This window comes from Centroberyx gerrardi, chromosome 21 (assembly GCF_048128805.1).
Source record: "Centroberyx gerrardi isolate f3 chromosome 21, fCenGer3.hap1.cur.20231027, whole genome shotgun sequence".
NCBI classification, from domain to species: domain Eukaryota; kingdom Metazoa; phylum Chordata; class Actinopteri; order Beryciformes; family Berycidae; genus Centroberyx; species Centroberyx gerrardi.
In genome coordinates, this window is record NC_136017.1 from 646,697 (window position 1) to 663,682 (window position 16,986).

General features: G+C 41.8%; 1 protein-coding gene across 1 annotated transcript in view; it reads left to right on the forward strand.

Annotated features, from left to right (window-relative positions):
* Positions 1-12,208, forward strand: part of LOC144543028 (protein NLRC3-like) — a 209,623-nt gene extending 197,415 nt beyond the window's left edge. The window contains exon 9 of the mRNA XM_078291168.1: positions 12,061-12,208. Within this exon, the coding sequence (XP_078147294.1) occupies positions 12,061-12,103 (43 nt within the window). The 3' untranslated portion in view covers positions 12,104-12,208. The remainder of the gene's footprint in view (positions 1-12,060) is intronic.
* The last annotated feature ends 4,778 nt before the right edge of the window (positions 12,209-16,986 follow it).

Genomic DNA, 16,986 nt, shown 5'->3' on the forward strand with positions numbered 1-16,986 from the left:
TATGAACAACATCAGTATTTAATTTAATTTAATATTCAAATGAAAACTGATATTAGTAACACTGATATTAATATTCATTATGTTTGTATTTCTGTTGTCATGTATCTCTACACTGTTCAACCTTTACAAAACATACATGTTGTTTCATCTCATTCATGTCACTAATCAATTATTAAAAATGAATGAATCGGTTGAATTGGTTCATTTTGGAGCGAGTCGACACTTTATTTCTTGTTCCAAACAAACTGAATCTGTATTTGGTGTTTGAATCTGAATTTGATAGAATTTAATAAATCTGATGATAAATCTAAAATGTAAGATGTTCTGTTGAGGAAAACAAAACACATTCATCAGCCTGATGAAACATGGTGACCTTTGACCCTGAAAGGGTCACACACTCACCCTGTGTGTGAGTGTGTGTGTGTGTGTGTGTGTGTGTGACCTCTGACCTCCCTGTGGAGAGCAGCAGGAAAAAAATGTGTTAATCATGTATGTTTCCATTTGAATAATGGAATGTGTGATTCTCATCCAGCTGTGGATGGTGAGGTTTTTGACCAAGAGGAGAATCTATGAGTCTCGTCTGCCTTGGGCAGTGAGACAGGGGATAAGAAAATTAAAGAAAGACATATGGGTTCACTCACAATGTGCATCTAAAAGTGGGAGTATTTGTTGTGTTCTTTTATCTTTCTATTCTACTGGATTTGATTTTTTTAATGCAATGCATTTTGCTTGTTCCTTTATATGAATTTTATCTTTTTATCTGCCTTTTATTGATGTAAACCTTTGAGCTGCATGTTGTGTATGAAAGGTGCTATACAAATAAAGGTTATAATTATTATTATTATTATTATTATTATTATTATTATATACTTTTGTGTTTATACATAAGTTTTTATCTTTTCTAAATTATCTCATATTTCTGACCCCCTCTGGTGGGTCAAACTTTGGCCCGAGGGCCAGTTTGGGCCCCGCAGTCTGTTGTTGATGATTGACAGGTTGAAATATCTTTCTTTAGCAACATTTGGTATTTTATTGTCATCTCATCATTCCAAGCTAAACTTCTATCTAGTTTTCTGTAATTGTTTGTCAGAATTAAAGTTTCTCCTAAATGAACATTGTTTGGTCTTCATCTTTTCCAACAAGCAGTTTCAACTGTGAGAGTGAAAGTCTCCTAACGGCCACTAGGGGGCAGATAGACTCTGACTCTGAGGGACCAACACACACACACACACACACACACACACACACACATTTTTACCATTTTTTTACGTTTCTTGTTTATACTGCTGCTTCCCCCAACTCAAGTTGTATTATATTATATTATATTATATTATATTATATTATAGTACAGTAAACTATCGTCGCGCACTTGACTGAGTGACTCACTTCTTCAGTCTGTGTGTTAGAGACAGTTATTATTTTATTAATAAACTCCATTTGATGTAATAATTGTCCAGTAACACTGTTTTATTGTGTTATTATGGTCCATTTTATATCTTTTCTCTTGTCATTAATATGAAACAAATGAGTCATATTTCACAACAATGTTCAGTTACGGGAATTAATAGTCAACATTTGTCCTACAAGTTGGCCTGTTAGCCTCATCAGATTAAACATCGCAGGTCGCTGTGAAATGTAACTATAATTACAACTAATCTCATATCTGTTTGGAAACATTTCACCCCATTGAAAATCAATGGAGCACCAAACCAATACACACCACTAGAACTGCAGTGCATGTAATAATTCACATTGTTCAGATGGCAGGTTCAGTTAGACTAGAACAGATTCAGCCTCGTCAGTTTAGACCAAAACATGCTGTGGAAAGAAGCTTTACATTTAATACAGGAACAGAGACATTGATATTTACTGGATCAAACCAGTCCACACCTCCCTCTCTCTCTCCTTCTCTCTCCCTCTCTCTCTCTCTTCCTCTCCCTCTCTCTCTCTCTCTCTCTCTTTCTTAGTTTCACTTCACTTCTCGTCATGTCGCAGATGATTTTCTCCACCAAAAGGTATTGTAATCATCAGTTTCCATGACAGTTTCCAGTGTATTTTCCTTTCCTGACTCTCTCAGCAGATCTTGTATGTGACTGTTACCGCCTGCCGTTAGCTTATTTACACTAGAAGAGGAAATCTACAACTCAGCCGTTAAAGGTTTGTCTGTGTGAAAACCGGATGTTTAGCTTCAAAACACAACTCGACGCTCTTCTAACGGGTTTCCAACATGTTAGTGTTAGTGTGTTCATGTTCAAATCTAAATCTACTAAAAGTAGAAGTAGTTAGTAATTAGTTGTGTTGCTTTCTGCCTGCAGGTTTGAGGGAAAAAGCTTCAGTTCCCTTTGACTCTCACTAGCAGCCAGCGATGCTAACAGGAGGCTTTCTGACCATTTCTTAACAAAAACACCAGTTAAAATAAGGCTTATCACACTAGTTCAGCATTAGTGATGTTGTGGAAACGATCTTTTCATGTCTTATTGTCACGATCTCAGCCCTAGCCCTTGTGTCTGCCATGATCTGCCCCTGTGTCCTGGTCAACCACTCCTTTCACTCCCCAGTCCTGCCATCCTCCCGCCAGCCACCAGATGTCCTCGGATTTTCCTCCCTTCTGTGTTCCTTCCCTCCACACCTGCCTTGCATCACCCTCGTTAGTCTGTGTGTATAAGTAGTCTGTGTTTCCCTGGAGTGGTGTCAGTTCGTCTGTTGTGTTTCCCCGTGTTACCGGCTTTGCCTTCTGTACCCTGTGTTTCATGTGGATATCTTTTTGCCTTGTTGCCGGCCAGGTTTGGTTTTTGTCTTCCTTTGTTGCGGTTTTTGCTTTCTGGATTTCCTGTTTTGCACTCTGCCTAAGTTTCAGCTATTAAAGATTCTTGCTTCAGAAAAGCTCTCTGCCTTGACTGTTGACCATCTGCATTTGGGTCCTAATCCCTGCTCCCTGACACTTATATTTACTTATTTACTTATTTAACCAGGCTGCTTTCACTGACTTGCTGCTTCAAGGCAGACCGGGCCAAGGAAGACAAATATGAAAGATAAAACAATACAGATGTTAAAATACAAGACATGTCACAGAAAATAAAGTACGAAGTAAAACAATGTCATCAAAAGACAGTAAAATCTCAAACAGAAGAGTTTAACTTCCTGTCACGTGCTCCACCTCGGCAGGAAACGTTTCATTTTGTGTGACGTCAGACAGATTTTAGATCGACACTCTCATTCTCGCTGTCATTGAATTTTAAAGCGATATAAATTTCTCCTCCATCATTACATCTGTGTGTGCTGGTCTGCTGTTTAGTTGACTGTAGATGATGTGGTTAATGTCTCCATCTAGTGGACACACAGTAGAACTACATCACCTGATCTGTGGTCTGTGCCTCAGACCTGGTTTCTGGCCTCAGGTTAGACCGGTTTGGTGTCAGACTGATGTTTCTAGACTTTGATAGTGAAGTTATACAAAGTCTGAATGAAGACAATTATGCTATATATATATAATGTGTATGTGTGTGTATATATATATATATATATATATATATATATATATATATATATATATATATATATATATAATGTATATGTAGAACATGCTATGTATGTATGTATGGGAAAACAAAAACAAAAGTGCAAACCATAAACAGGGCGACTACATGTCTGTGAAATTGAAGAGTAAGATGTAAAACATTTTAAGAGCTTTTCAAGCCAATAAACAAAACAACAACTTTAGACCAAGCTCATCCCCATATAAGCCTGAAGAGTAAAAAAACAGTAAAGTATACATCTGCACAACCAGGGAAATTTCTCAATATAAAATGAGTGTGAAGAGAACAACTCAGAGCTGTAAAATTATATTTAAGACTCAATCACAACATTTAACAGATACCAGACTGGAGTTTTTTATTGTGACGTGTGCAGCGTGTTGCTCGTGTTTCTGTTAGCCAAGGCTCTCTTAATACTTCAAACACTCTTTGTCTTGTCAGTATTTGTCTTTTTGACGTTTTCTTCATTAATTGGATTACTTTTGCTTGAATCCAGCTGGGCTCACTGGAGGTGTGATGACCCGAGATAAAACTGACTAGACTTGTGCTCTCTAGTCTTCAAACAATGCAGAAGAGAAAAGACCTTCTGAATGTCATTTCTTAGATAGTAAACAGCTGAAATCACAAACATTTTTTCAATTCCTTGATGTATTTTGTAAATTTTTGTAGTGCAAAATTCTGTGTCACAAACGTTCATTACTTTCCTATCACTCAGTGTATATTTGTCATTTTACAGTCAGGAATGATCCCAACAGCAGAAGTGATATATCCTGTAATGAAACCTTGTTGTAATGGATCAGTCCAGCTAACAGCATGTTGGGTGTGTTTGTGTAAAGGTGTTCGCTCTACTATGAGTCAGTCTGAGGAGAGAGAGGAGGGGCTCCCTCCCTCTAAAACCACTCTGTCTGGGGAACATGACAGCCGGACCAAAGCTAAGAGGTAAGATGAGGATCTCTAACTGTCCGTGACTGTTCTCCATCTCAGAGCTCAGCAGTGAAATCATTACAGCATCATTATTCATAGTAAAAGCTCTGTCTCTGTTGTGTTGAAGCCCAGTCCAGCAGGAGAGACCAGACTCCCCTGAACCCAGCTGTGTGTCCATGAAGAGTGACCGGTCTATGGCGAAATTTATTGAGTTCAAAGATGGACAGCACTCTGCTGAGCAAAGGTAAGAATTTAAAACAGATGAGTTTGTTGTTATCCATCTCTCCTTAGAAGAGGAATCAAGTCATGAGATATAGAATTGGTCCGGCCCTTCATACTCAAGGGACCGGTCTACAGATAAACCTTTTCGTTTTAAAAGACAACATTCTTCTGAAACACAGTAAGTCAACATAATGTTACTATTTAATGTTAGCATTAACAAAGCATTATAAAGAACAAATCCCCTCTGAAGAAAGTAAGATATTAACAATAATATGTAACATTGCTCTTGTTTTTTAACCTTTTTCATGTAGAGAAAGTTTGTCAGCTACAATAGCAGCTGTTGAGGAAGAGGAGAACGTTTCTCATTCACTCTCCTCTCAGATTTTCTATCTGGTTCTGGGATTTGAACTGGAGTCAAAATCCTGCTTCACTTCAGGTTCAAACTGCCCTTCTTTTGTCAATCCTTTTTCTATCAGGATCCAGCAGGAGAAACCAGACTCCCCTGAACCCAGCTGTGTGTCCATGAAGAGTGACCGGTCTATGGGTCGGTATATTGACTTCAAAGATGGACAGCACTCTGCTGAGCAAAGGTAAGAATTTAAAACAGATGAGTTTGTTGTTATCCATCTCTCCTTAGAAGAGGAATCAAGTCATGAGATATAGAATTGGTCCAGACCTTCATACTCTGTTGGTTTAGTTTCCTCTTTCAAAACATTATTTATTTATTTATTTATTTATTTATATATTTTGACAATAAGGTTTGGGGCAAAAGGAATTTCCTCTAATGTTTTGATGTTGTGGAGCTCAGAGTTTAGGTTGGACAGTCTGTCTGCTGTAGGATCTCACCTTCACCGCTCCTGCAAAGAGACACTTGAAGTCTCACGACTAGATGAACGACACAGTTCATGTGCTGCTGGAGTTGAGTTTTTTCAGGAAAGCTTTGTGAAATGAACAAATGTCTTGAAGAATGACTTGAAGATATAGTTAGTGCTACGACCTGCTGTGGGAAAGACACTCCAGAGAAACATTTACAGTGGAGTTCACCTTGTGTTTCTGCCAGGATTCATCATGACAACACAACACCTTTAACAACCTGTGTGTGTGTGTGTGTGTGTGTTGATATCTGGAGACCTAATACTTAACGTTTTCTCCAGAGTTCAGCAGCAAAGGAAAGAGGTTCCCAGTGGTCAGTCTGCCCAGGAGCATCAAACAGACCTGGACTCCATATTTATGGTGTGTAAATGTACAACAACACCTTTTACTTCAGCTACAAAGAAAATGCAAATCAACCATTCTGGTCATTATAGTCTCCATGCTGCACTCTTTAGACCAGTGGGCTTTCAAACCCTGCAAGATCGATTTGATGTTGTGGTTCATGATTTTAACATATTAAATTTTAATCTATGTAATATTCTCCTCCAGCTTCTTGAGGAGAACATTGTCACTTTTGTGAAGAACGAGCTGAAAAGGTTCCAGAGGGTTCTGAGTCCAGATTACCCAGAATGCTTAGAGAGGCAGAGGGAGGATGAGGAGGTGGTGGACGGTGAGGAGGAAGATCAGAGGAGGAGCAGCAGAGAGGCTTTTCTGGAGATCACTGTACACTTCCTGAGGAGAATGAAGCAGGAGGAGCTGGCTGACTCTCTGCACAGCAGTAAGAGGCTTTTAACAGGTTTAACATGATGGAAAGGGAAAATGAGAAATGTTTACATTTCCAAACTCTGCTGTAAATATGCTGTAAACATCTGCATCAGATCTATACAATTCTTTTGGGCTGCACACACAGTCAGAACATGTTTGTCCACTACTGATGAACTGAATAGATATCATGGAGTGGGAAAATATATACTGTACGTCCACACTGAAATTCACTTGATTGATTGATTTCATTTGTTGTTTGTTCATTCAGAAACTCCTGTTGCGTGCCAAAGTAAAATCAAATCCAATCTGAAGGAGAAGTTTCAGTGTTTGTTTGAGGGGATTGCTAAAGCAGGAAAACCAACACTTCTGAATCAGATCTACACAGAGCTTTACATCACAGAGGGAGAGAGTGGAGAGGTCAATGATGAACATGAGGTCAGACAGATTGAAAAAGCATCCAGGAAACCAGTGAGACCAGAAACAACAATCAAATGTAAAGACATCTTTAAACCCTTACCTGGAAGAGATAAACCAACCAGAACATTGATGACAAAGGGAGTGGCTGGCATTGGGAAAACAGTCTTAACACAGAAGTTCACTCTGGACTGGGCTGAAGACAAAGCCAACCAGGATATACAGTTCACATTTCCATTCACTTTCCGAGAGCTGAATCTGCTGAAAGGGAAAAAGTACAGCTTGGTGGAACTTCTTCATCACTTCTTTACTGAGATCAAAGAATCAGGAATCTGCAGGTTTGACAAGTTCCAGGTTGTGTTCATCTTTGACGGTCTGGATGAGTGTCGACTTCCTCTAGACTTCCAGAACAACGAGATCCTGACTGATGTTACAGAGTCGACCTCAGTGGATGTGCTGCTGACAAACCTCATCAAGGGGAAACTGCTTCCCTCTGCTCGCCTCTGGATAACCACACGACCTGCAGCGGCCAATCAGATCCCTCCTGAGTGTGTTGACATGGTGACAGAGGTGAGAGGCTTCACTGACCCACAGAAGGAGGAGTACTTCAGGAAGAGATTCAGAGATGAGGAGCAGGCCAACAGCATCATCTCCCACATCAAGACTTCACGAAGCCTCCACATCATGTGCCACATCCCAGTCTTCTGTTGGGTCTCTGCTACAGTTCTGGACCATGTGTTGAAAACCAGTGAGAGAGGAGACCTGCCCAAGACCCTGACTGAGATGTACATCCACTTCCTGGTGGTTCAGTCCAAACTGCAGAATGTCAAGTATCATGGGAGAGCTGAGACAGATCCACACTGGAATACAGAGACCAGGGAGATGATTCTCTCTCTGGGAAAACTGGCTTTTGAGCAGCTGGAGAAAGGCAACCTGATCTTCTATGAAGCAGAGCTGACAGAGTGTGGCATTGATATCAGAGCAGCCTCAGTGTACTCAGGAGTGTTCACACAGATCTTTAAAGAGGAGCGAGGGCTGTACCAGGACAAGGTCTTCTGCTTTGTCCATCTGAGCATTCAGGAGTTTCTGGCTGCTGTTCATGTCATCGTCTCGTTCATCGACTCTGGTGTCAATCTGCTGTCAGAACCACAATCAACCTCCAGAGACAAATCTCAGGTAAATCACCTCTACCAGAGTGCTGTGGACAAGGCCTTACAGAGTCCAAATGGACACCTGGACTTGTTCCTCCGCTTCCTCCTGGGCCTTTCACTGCAGACCAATCAGACTCTGCTACGAGGCCTGCTGATACAGACAGGAAGTAGCTCACAGACCAATCAGGAAACAGTCCAGTACATCAAGGAGATGATCAAGGAGAATCCCTCTCCAGAGAGAAACATCAATCTGTTCCACTGCCTGAATGAACTGAATGACCGTTCTCTAGTGGAGGAGATCCAACAGTACCTGAGATCAGGAAGTCTCTCCAGAGCTAAACTCTCCCGTTCTCAGTGGTCGGCTCTGGTCTTCATCTTACTGTCATCCGAAGAAGACCTGGATGTTTTTGACCTGAAGAAATACTCTGCTTCAGAGGAGGCTCTTCTGAGGCTGCTGCCAGTGATCAAAGCCTCCAATAAATCTGTGTAAGTGGGGGAAAAAAAAACTGGATAGATTCAATATATTAAACCTAATGTTCAGAGGAAAAAAATAAATATTTCCAAAGTTATTGGTTGTCTTAATCAATCTTTCGATCAATGACACTTTATTTATATAGTACATTTCGTGCAAACAAATGCAATGCGCCTCACATTACAATTCAGTCTTATCTTTGTTTAACTTAAGAAAATTTGTGCCATCCATGCATTGATCTCAGAAGTACAGTTGCAAAGGACACGGATTATCTGGTTTGACTGAGATATATAGCTGTGTTTCATCTGCATAGCAGTGCAAACTGATGCTGTGTTCACGAATAATGGCCCCAAGTGGGAGCATATAAAGGCTAAAGAGAATTGGGCCTACAATCGAACCTTGGTGCACACCACATGTAATACCAACTCTGTGAGGAGTGCTCACCCAAACAAACAGAGAAGTCACGATCTGTCAAGTAGGACCTGAACCAAGTTAAAACTGTGCCAGAGAGACCAACCCACTCATGCAATCTACTTAGGAGGATAGCATGGTCAACTGTGTCAAAGGCTGCACTCAGGTCATGAAGCACCAGTACAGAGAGCTTATCAAGGTTGACTCTGATGTCATTTACGACCCTCACAATAGCAGTTTTTGTGCTGTGCATTGCATGAAAGCCAGATTGGAACTCTTCAAATATATAATATGCAATTGATTGAGGTTCTGATTATCACTTATTCTCCTTCAGGCTGAGTGTCTGTCAGCTGTCAGAGAGAAGCTGTGAAGCTCTGGCCTCAGTTCTCAGCTCCCGGTCCTCTAGTCTGAGAGAGCTGGACCTGAGTAACAACGACCTGCAGGATTCAGGACTGAAGCTGCTCTCTGCTGGACTGGGGAGTCCACACTGTAGACTGGAGACTCTCAGGTCAGATCCATTTAGTTTTTTTCCGTTGATTTGACACATTTCTCCAAACTAAGGTCTGTTCTCTCAAAACAGGTCAGGATTCTTCAATCTGTTCAACAGATTTAAATCCTGTTTTACATGCAGGTTAATGTTAGTAAATAAACACCTGACCTGTGTAGGATTTTCTCTGCTTACATGATTTTTGGTACACGTCTTAGACCACTAAGCCACCAGGGCACCAGTTGTGATGCCAACATTTAACACTGTTTTGTAGCCCAGTGAATTACTTTGCATGAAGATATTTCACTATTTCCTCCCCTTGCAGCATCAGTTGCTGAAACCTAAAATACCAGAAAGGACTTGTTTGATTCTGTCACAAATTGAGTGGAAAACTCTCAAACTGAACCAGATGAACTATTTTCACAGCCGTATACAAAAAAATATCTAACATGTAGCTTTGTGTGTGTGTGTGTGTGTGTGTGTGTGTGTGCAGGCTGTCAGGCTGTCTGCTCACAGAGGAAGGCTGTGCTTCTCTGGCCTCAGCTCTGAGCTCCAACCACTCCCATCTGAGAGAGCTGGACCTGAGCTACAATCATCCAGGAGCCTCAGGAGTGAAGCTGCTCTCTGCTGGACTGGAGGATCCACACCGGAGACCGGACTCTCTCAGGTATGGAGAGGCGACGTCCGCTAGAAGGCTGAGAGTCACACACATTTTCTCTGTCGGACCGGCTGCATCCGCACTGCAGCTAAATATAGCCGTCGCTCCTCATTTGAGTGAAGCATTATACTACGGAGCCCCTAAGGGGACATGGAGGAGAAAAAAAAGACTAGACGGAAGAAAAAAATAAATACATACGTTTGTGTTCTCTCACAAAAGTATTGCGTTCTCTTGCAAAACTTTTGCGTTCTCCCGAGAAACATTAAGTGTGGAAAAAAATTGAGGGCAAAAAAACAAGGATTGTACATAAATTTTTTGCAGTTTTCTCCATGCAACACAACACGCCCCCAACTTACACCAGTACAGGCCACAGGGTGTTGATAGACAGGTGTGAAAGTCTCTCCATCTCCTTCTCCTCCTCCTTTTTCCATTGACCAAGTGAGCGCCATTAAAACTCCATGTTAAGTAATTTCACACATATGATTACTCACATAGCTTAGAACAACAGTGTGATGAGGTGCACAGAGCTGGACATGAAACGTGGGATAGTCTGTCTGTGGAGGAACTGAAAAATTCATTGTGCAGTATTGCGCTTCTGTATTTCCATGGAATATCCAAACATGAATATCGACAGCTAGTCATCAGAAACACTTTTTTCAGACAAACCATGCCAAGGAACTGCTTCAGAGAAATCCAGTGAGAGTGTGTTGACTGTGGGTCAGAGGAGAGAGACGAGTGCATGCGTAAAAGCATGTTCCCAAGCGGATTTAATTGGCAGAACCCATTATATATGTATAAATATTTGACATTTATCAAATGATATTCATAATATAAGCCTACCTTACGGTGTTATATAAAATAATAGGAAATAACCAGTCTGAATATCATTTGCTAAATGTCAAATGAGGAGGAGAAGGCGATGGAGAGACTTTCACACCTGTCTATCAACGCCCTGTTGTTTGTTTACACCATTGTACTGGTGTAAGTTGGGGGTGTGTTGTGTTGCAGGAAGAAAACTGCAAAAAAATGTATTTACAATTCTCGTTTTTTGCCCACAGTTTTTTTTCCACACTAAATGTTTCTTGGGAGAACACAATACTTTCGTGAGAGAACACAAACGTATGCTACTATTTGTTTTTTTCTTCCGTCTAGTCATTTTATTCCGCTCTGCTCCAGTCTGTACCAACATATGAACATTCACTCTGATTCATAAATTCATGTGAACGGAGCTGCTGAGAAAATTGTTTAATGTTGAATGGATATGAGTGACGGAAAATCACTCATATAGAAGGTTATGAAGGTTATTTGTTCATTATCAAAGAGATTCTGACTTTATTTACCCCCCCCCCCCCCCCCCCCCTCCAGTGTGGACCATGATGCAGTGCGGTGGTTGAAACCAGGTCTGAGGAAGTGTAAGTGTGTATTTAGTTTGATTCATGAAAAAACAAAGCAGTGCATTCAGTTTCTATTTAAATAGAAAGCTCATGTGTGACATCTATTCATTCAAATCCTACTCTGAAAAAAGATGGCTGACAAAATGTGTCATCATGAAACTGAAGAAATGAACAGTCAATCTGTTAATAAATCAACCAATAATAAAACAACAGGTGTATTAGATGAGAAGCTGCTGCTGTATTGAGTCTTGTTCTCTCATCAGATGCCTGTGAACTCACTCTGGACGCAAACACAGTGAACAGAAACCTCTTCCTGTCTGAAGACAACAGAAAGGTGACAGCAGTGAGAGAGGAGCAGCCATATCCTGATCACCCAGAGAGATTTGACTACTGGTATCAGCTGCTGTGTAGAAATGGTCTGACTGGTCGCTGGTACTGGGAGGTCGAGAGGGAAGGAAGGGTTTATATAGGAGTGACTTACAGAGGGATCAGTAGGAGAGGAGACAGTGTTGACTGCCGGTTTGGAAGGAATGAAAAGTCCTGGAGTCTGGAGTGCTATGGTAGCAGTTACTATGCCTGTCACAATAACACAGTAACAGCCATACATTCCCTCTCCTCCTCTGACTCTGACAGAGTAGCAGTGTATCTGGACTGGCCTGCTGGCTCTCTGTCTTTCTACAGAGTTTCCTCTGACTCATTGATCCACATCCACACCTTCCACTCCACATTCACTGAACCACTCTACCCTGGGTTTAGGTTTGAGTTTGAGTTTGGTTCCTCAGTGTCTCTTGTCAGATAGAGGAGGGAGAGAGAAACACTCAGACTGCTGACCAAAGACAGCTGCTGAGATGATAGTTCACTCTGGACAGGATCACACATACACACACACACACACACACACACACACACAGTGTGTGGGGTTTTAACAACACAGAACATGGACATTTTATCATGAAAATGAAATGAATATTAAACCCGCAGAATCCAGTTATGGTTGTTCATCTTAGAGTCTGTTGTTGATGATTGATGATATTACTGTTAGTGGAGTACTATTATCTGTACAGATGTTATAAATACTGATATTAACAGTGGTAATCGTAATAGTGATATTAATATTGTTATTAATAGTTCAAATAATGACATGATTAGAATTGCAGTACCTCTCTCTGGCCGCTAGAGGGCAGAACTCATGATTATTTCTCTATCTGTATTACTGTTAACAATAGGAGAGCTGTAGTTACTGTGTTTTACCACTAGGGCAGTCATCTCTATGTGCAAGTTCAAGTTTGTTTACCGTATTTCCTCTAATAGTGGCCTGTAGTCAATTAAAAGCCGGGTCTCCGATAATGGCCGGGGCCGTCATCGACACGAACAAATAAAGGCCGGCCTCAAATACAGGCCGGGGGAAAAAACAAAGGAAAAAGACTAGGTCAAAACCTAGGATATGGCTGGACCGTGTCCGTCTCCTCTCTCCGCTGCTGTCCTCTCCACCGCACCCACGGACCGCATTGATCCTCCCGATCCAAGCCCCGGACCCCCGCCGAAATCTCGGCCGGATCACCGGGAACACATCGGCGCCCAGGTTCAGTTAGTTTCAGTTAGCTTCAGTTAGCTTCAGCTTACATGCAAACAACGGTGGATACCGGTAAACTCCTGGTGCCTGTTTGTAACTGTAGTTTGTAGTAACGTACAAGTGCCACAAGATGGCTCGGCCGGCGGAAGTCTCTGGAGCGTGCCGTCGTTGATTACCGTAATTATCGTAATGCATTGCAGTAACAAAAAAATGTCTACCTAACGTACCCCAACAGAAGCAGATCAGAAAACAAGGAGGCTTCGTACTAAAATATGAGCAACTATACTTATCAAACAGAGGGAATTAGAAATAAAGGCCTGTCTCTAATATAAGCCTGCTTACAATAAAGGCCTGGTACCCTCTGCAGTTGAGGTAAATAAAGGCCCGGGCCAATATTAGAGGAAATACGGTATTTATGTAGCCCTTTATCACAAGCATGTCTCAGAGGACTTTACAGAGAAAGTGTCTAGCCAGATCTAACTAAACACAATCAGTGGTGAACAAAATTATATAGGACAAGCATAGCGAAAAACACAAGGTAGGCAAGAGCAGATTTTAGCAAGACAAACAATCTACCTGTTCTACAGCCTAACCTACCCGGCACCCCAGCCTTAGACCCTAAACCTTAGTAGGAAAACTTGGAAGAAACCTTGGGCGGGCTGAGGCAAATAGGGATCCCCCCCCTCCCCGGGACGGCTTAGCGTGCAATAGATGCCGGGCAAAACATTGACAGAGTCATGGGCAACAATAATGACAGGAGAAAACAGAGAGAGACAAAAAGAAAGAGAGGCAGCATGTGGCGATGAGAGGGGGCTGAGGTCAGCGCTAAAAATTCAGTGAAACGAGGGCAGCGGTCGTAATTCAGTGTCCAGGTGGGAACAGCAGCAGGGAAGAGGAAGGCAGCACCCGTCACTGCCAGGTAGAACACTGACCTGGAGTCAGAGAAGAGGAGAGAGAGGAAGCCGCGTACACACATTGCGAGAATAAATAGGTTTTGAGTCTAGATTTGAAGATTTTGACAGAATTAGCTTCCCTGACTGTAAGAGGTAGCTGGTTCCAGAGATAGGGAGCTCGGTAGGAGAACGCTCTACTGCCTGCTGATTTTTTTCTTGATTCTAGGGACAATAAGGTAGCCAGCGTCCTGCGATCGGAGGGCACGAGGGGGAATATAAGGGATGATGAGGTCGGATAGATACAATGGTGCAAGCCCATGTAACGATTTATAAGCTAACAGAAGCACCTTAAAGTCAGATCTGGCTTGAATTGGGAGCCAGTGAAGGGAGGGTAGGATAGGAGTAATGTGGTCAAATTTTCTAGTTCTGGTTAGTATTCTGGCAGCAGCATTTTGCACAAGTTGTAGTTTTTTAGTACTGCAGTTAGGTAGGCCAGAGAGTAAGACATTACAATAATCGAGTCTTGATGAAACAAAAGCGTGTATTAAGGTTTCAGCATCCGTCGTATTTAGCAGGGAGTTAATTTTCGAGATATTGAGAAGGTGGAAAAATGCTATCTTAGTGATTTCATTAATGTGAGCATTGAATGAGAGAGCTGAGTCGAAAGTAACGCCAAGGTTTTTAACTGTGGGACTCTGGGTAATTAAGCAGTCCCCAAAGTTTAGAGTAAGGTCTGCAACAAGAGGCAGTTGGGTTTTTGGGCCAACAACTAGCATCTCAGTTTTGTTGGCATTTAGTAGCAAGAAGTTTGAAATCCCAACATACCAATACCATTTGAATGCCAATAAAGAAAATAAACATGGTCCCATTGTATGATTTATTGTCCAATTACACCCGCTTCACTTTACAGGTCCGGTAAATACATAGGAATTACTATTGAATTGTAGAAAAAAGACATGTTTCACTTTACAGGTCCGGTACCATGTAAATACATAGGAATTACTATTGAAACAGGTAAGCTATTTGCAAGTGAGTTACCGGTAAGGTTATGTTGTCTAACATTACTAGGATCATATTATGGCTAGCTAGCTAATGATCCTAGGTTGTCTATTAGCATTATATAGCTAACTTGTTAGCTAACGCTAGTGTTAAATGCCGCATCACTAACGTAGCAAGCATTCATAACTCAAACATATTTAATCATGCATGACAAGATTTATCACTTACACTTGGCGCCATGTTGAGGTTGACCTCTGACCTCCGGGCAGCTCTATGCGTTCTAATCTGGTTCTAATCAGAATTTCAGACTGCGCAGATGTAACGCAAATCACACCCTCGAATCTACGCTCATGTGATTGGCTGAAAAAGAAGGAGACATCTGATTGGCTACAGATAATTCCCTGTTGAAAAAAATGCATTTGTGAATGAGCCGCAGCAGGGTCTCAAAACACCCACACACAAATGCAGTGAAGTTCACAAATGACAAGCAGTTTGTAAATGCAGATTCAACAGTTTGTATATAAATGTAACAACATCCAAATATGTTTTTGATGAAAATTGCAAATACTTTTAAATACATATATTTGTGGATTTCTACTACATTTATTTAAAACAAGAAATATTTGTGTGCATTATATGTGGATTTTTTTTACATTTATATAAATCCCGAAATACATTTGTGAATCCTTCTGTGTGTATTCATTCCTATTGAGACTGATCTGACTCCATATAATATCAGTGCTGCAGTTACTCTCTCACCACTGGAGGGCAGCGAGCACTCAGGATCATTTCTGTATGTTATCAGTTTCAATATTTATATGAACACCAATATCACTGTTAACATTATTAATATCACTATTTAAAACATCAGTATCACTTTCAGGTTTAACAATATCAGCATTAATGTCATTATTCATGTCTCTAATAATAAAAACATGATTAAAAACCAGTATTGATATCACTGAGTTTAATACACACCTTTAATACACACCTAGACAGAGTTTAACACACACCTTTAATACACACCTAGACTGAGTTTAGGTTTGAGATCTGGGAAACTGAACTGATCTCAGACCACCTAAGCTGGAGTTTAAGTCAGCAGCTCAGAGGAATAAACTGTCTCCAGAGCCTTTTGAGATTGTAGTTCAAATCTGAAGTTATTTTCCTTTTTGAGAGCCACAATCCAGAGACTCTGAGAGAACAAGTTCAGAAGCCGACTGAGATCAGTAGAGACACAAAGTTACTGAGGTTCTGCCTTCGATACGAGCTGAATCTAGAGGAACGACTGAAGAAGTCAGAAAACAAACTCAGAAACAAACTGAGCAGCAACATGACCAGCAGCTCATCTCCACTCTGAGGCTGCTGGGACTTTTTAACAGCCAACAGCCCAAAAAATCCTCTTCTGAAGCTGTGACCCGCTGGCTCAAAGTGCTGCGTGTCTCCACTGTTGTTTTCAGGTTGTGGGTTCCACTCCGACTCAGTCAGTGGATTTTAAAAGCGACACCCAGAGGAGAGACTGAAAATCTCTGAGAAAAGAAGCCTGTAAGCTGAAAGGTTGTCGGAGCCTCAGTCAGTCAGTCAGAGGAAAGAGTGAAAAGCTCAGAGAAGAGCTGTGAGAGCGAAGGGGAGCTGGTGGTGCGATGGAGACGTAGACCACATGGAGACGTCTGAGCGTCTGGGCCGGCCGGTTCCAGTCCCGCTCCACCACCACTACCTGGAGCTGGCGGGGGGGGTATGAGCAGGGGATTATGGGAGAGAAAACCACAGACTGCTGAACTTTTACTGACATGGGAAGTTGTTTAGGTGTTTGCGCTGAATGGCGTTGAAGAACCAAAAAACCTCAAAACACACATCTAGTCTCTGGGTCGGACCTGTCTAATATCTGTATCGGACCTGTCTGTGACTGTCTGTAGCAGCCAGTATGGATCCCAGTCCTGGCAGCAGTCTGTCTGTTGCTCTGGATCTCTCTGCAGTCTGTCCACGCTGTATTTCTGTGATCTGCCTGTAGGAGGCGGTGTGTCTCTGTCAGCCGGTGTGTTTCCAGGCGTGTTAAAGACATGGCGGACCGGTTTCAGCGACAACATTTCTCCTCCGTCGGGGACGGAAGCGACACTCAGACTGTCAGGTAGAGACGGAGAAACGGCCGCTGATCCTGCTGAGCTGTTTCTCACTTCGGGCTTCGTCACCTTCAGCATCTGATTTCTACAGGTGTTCACC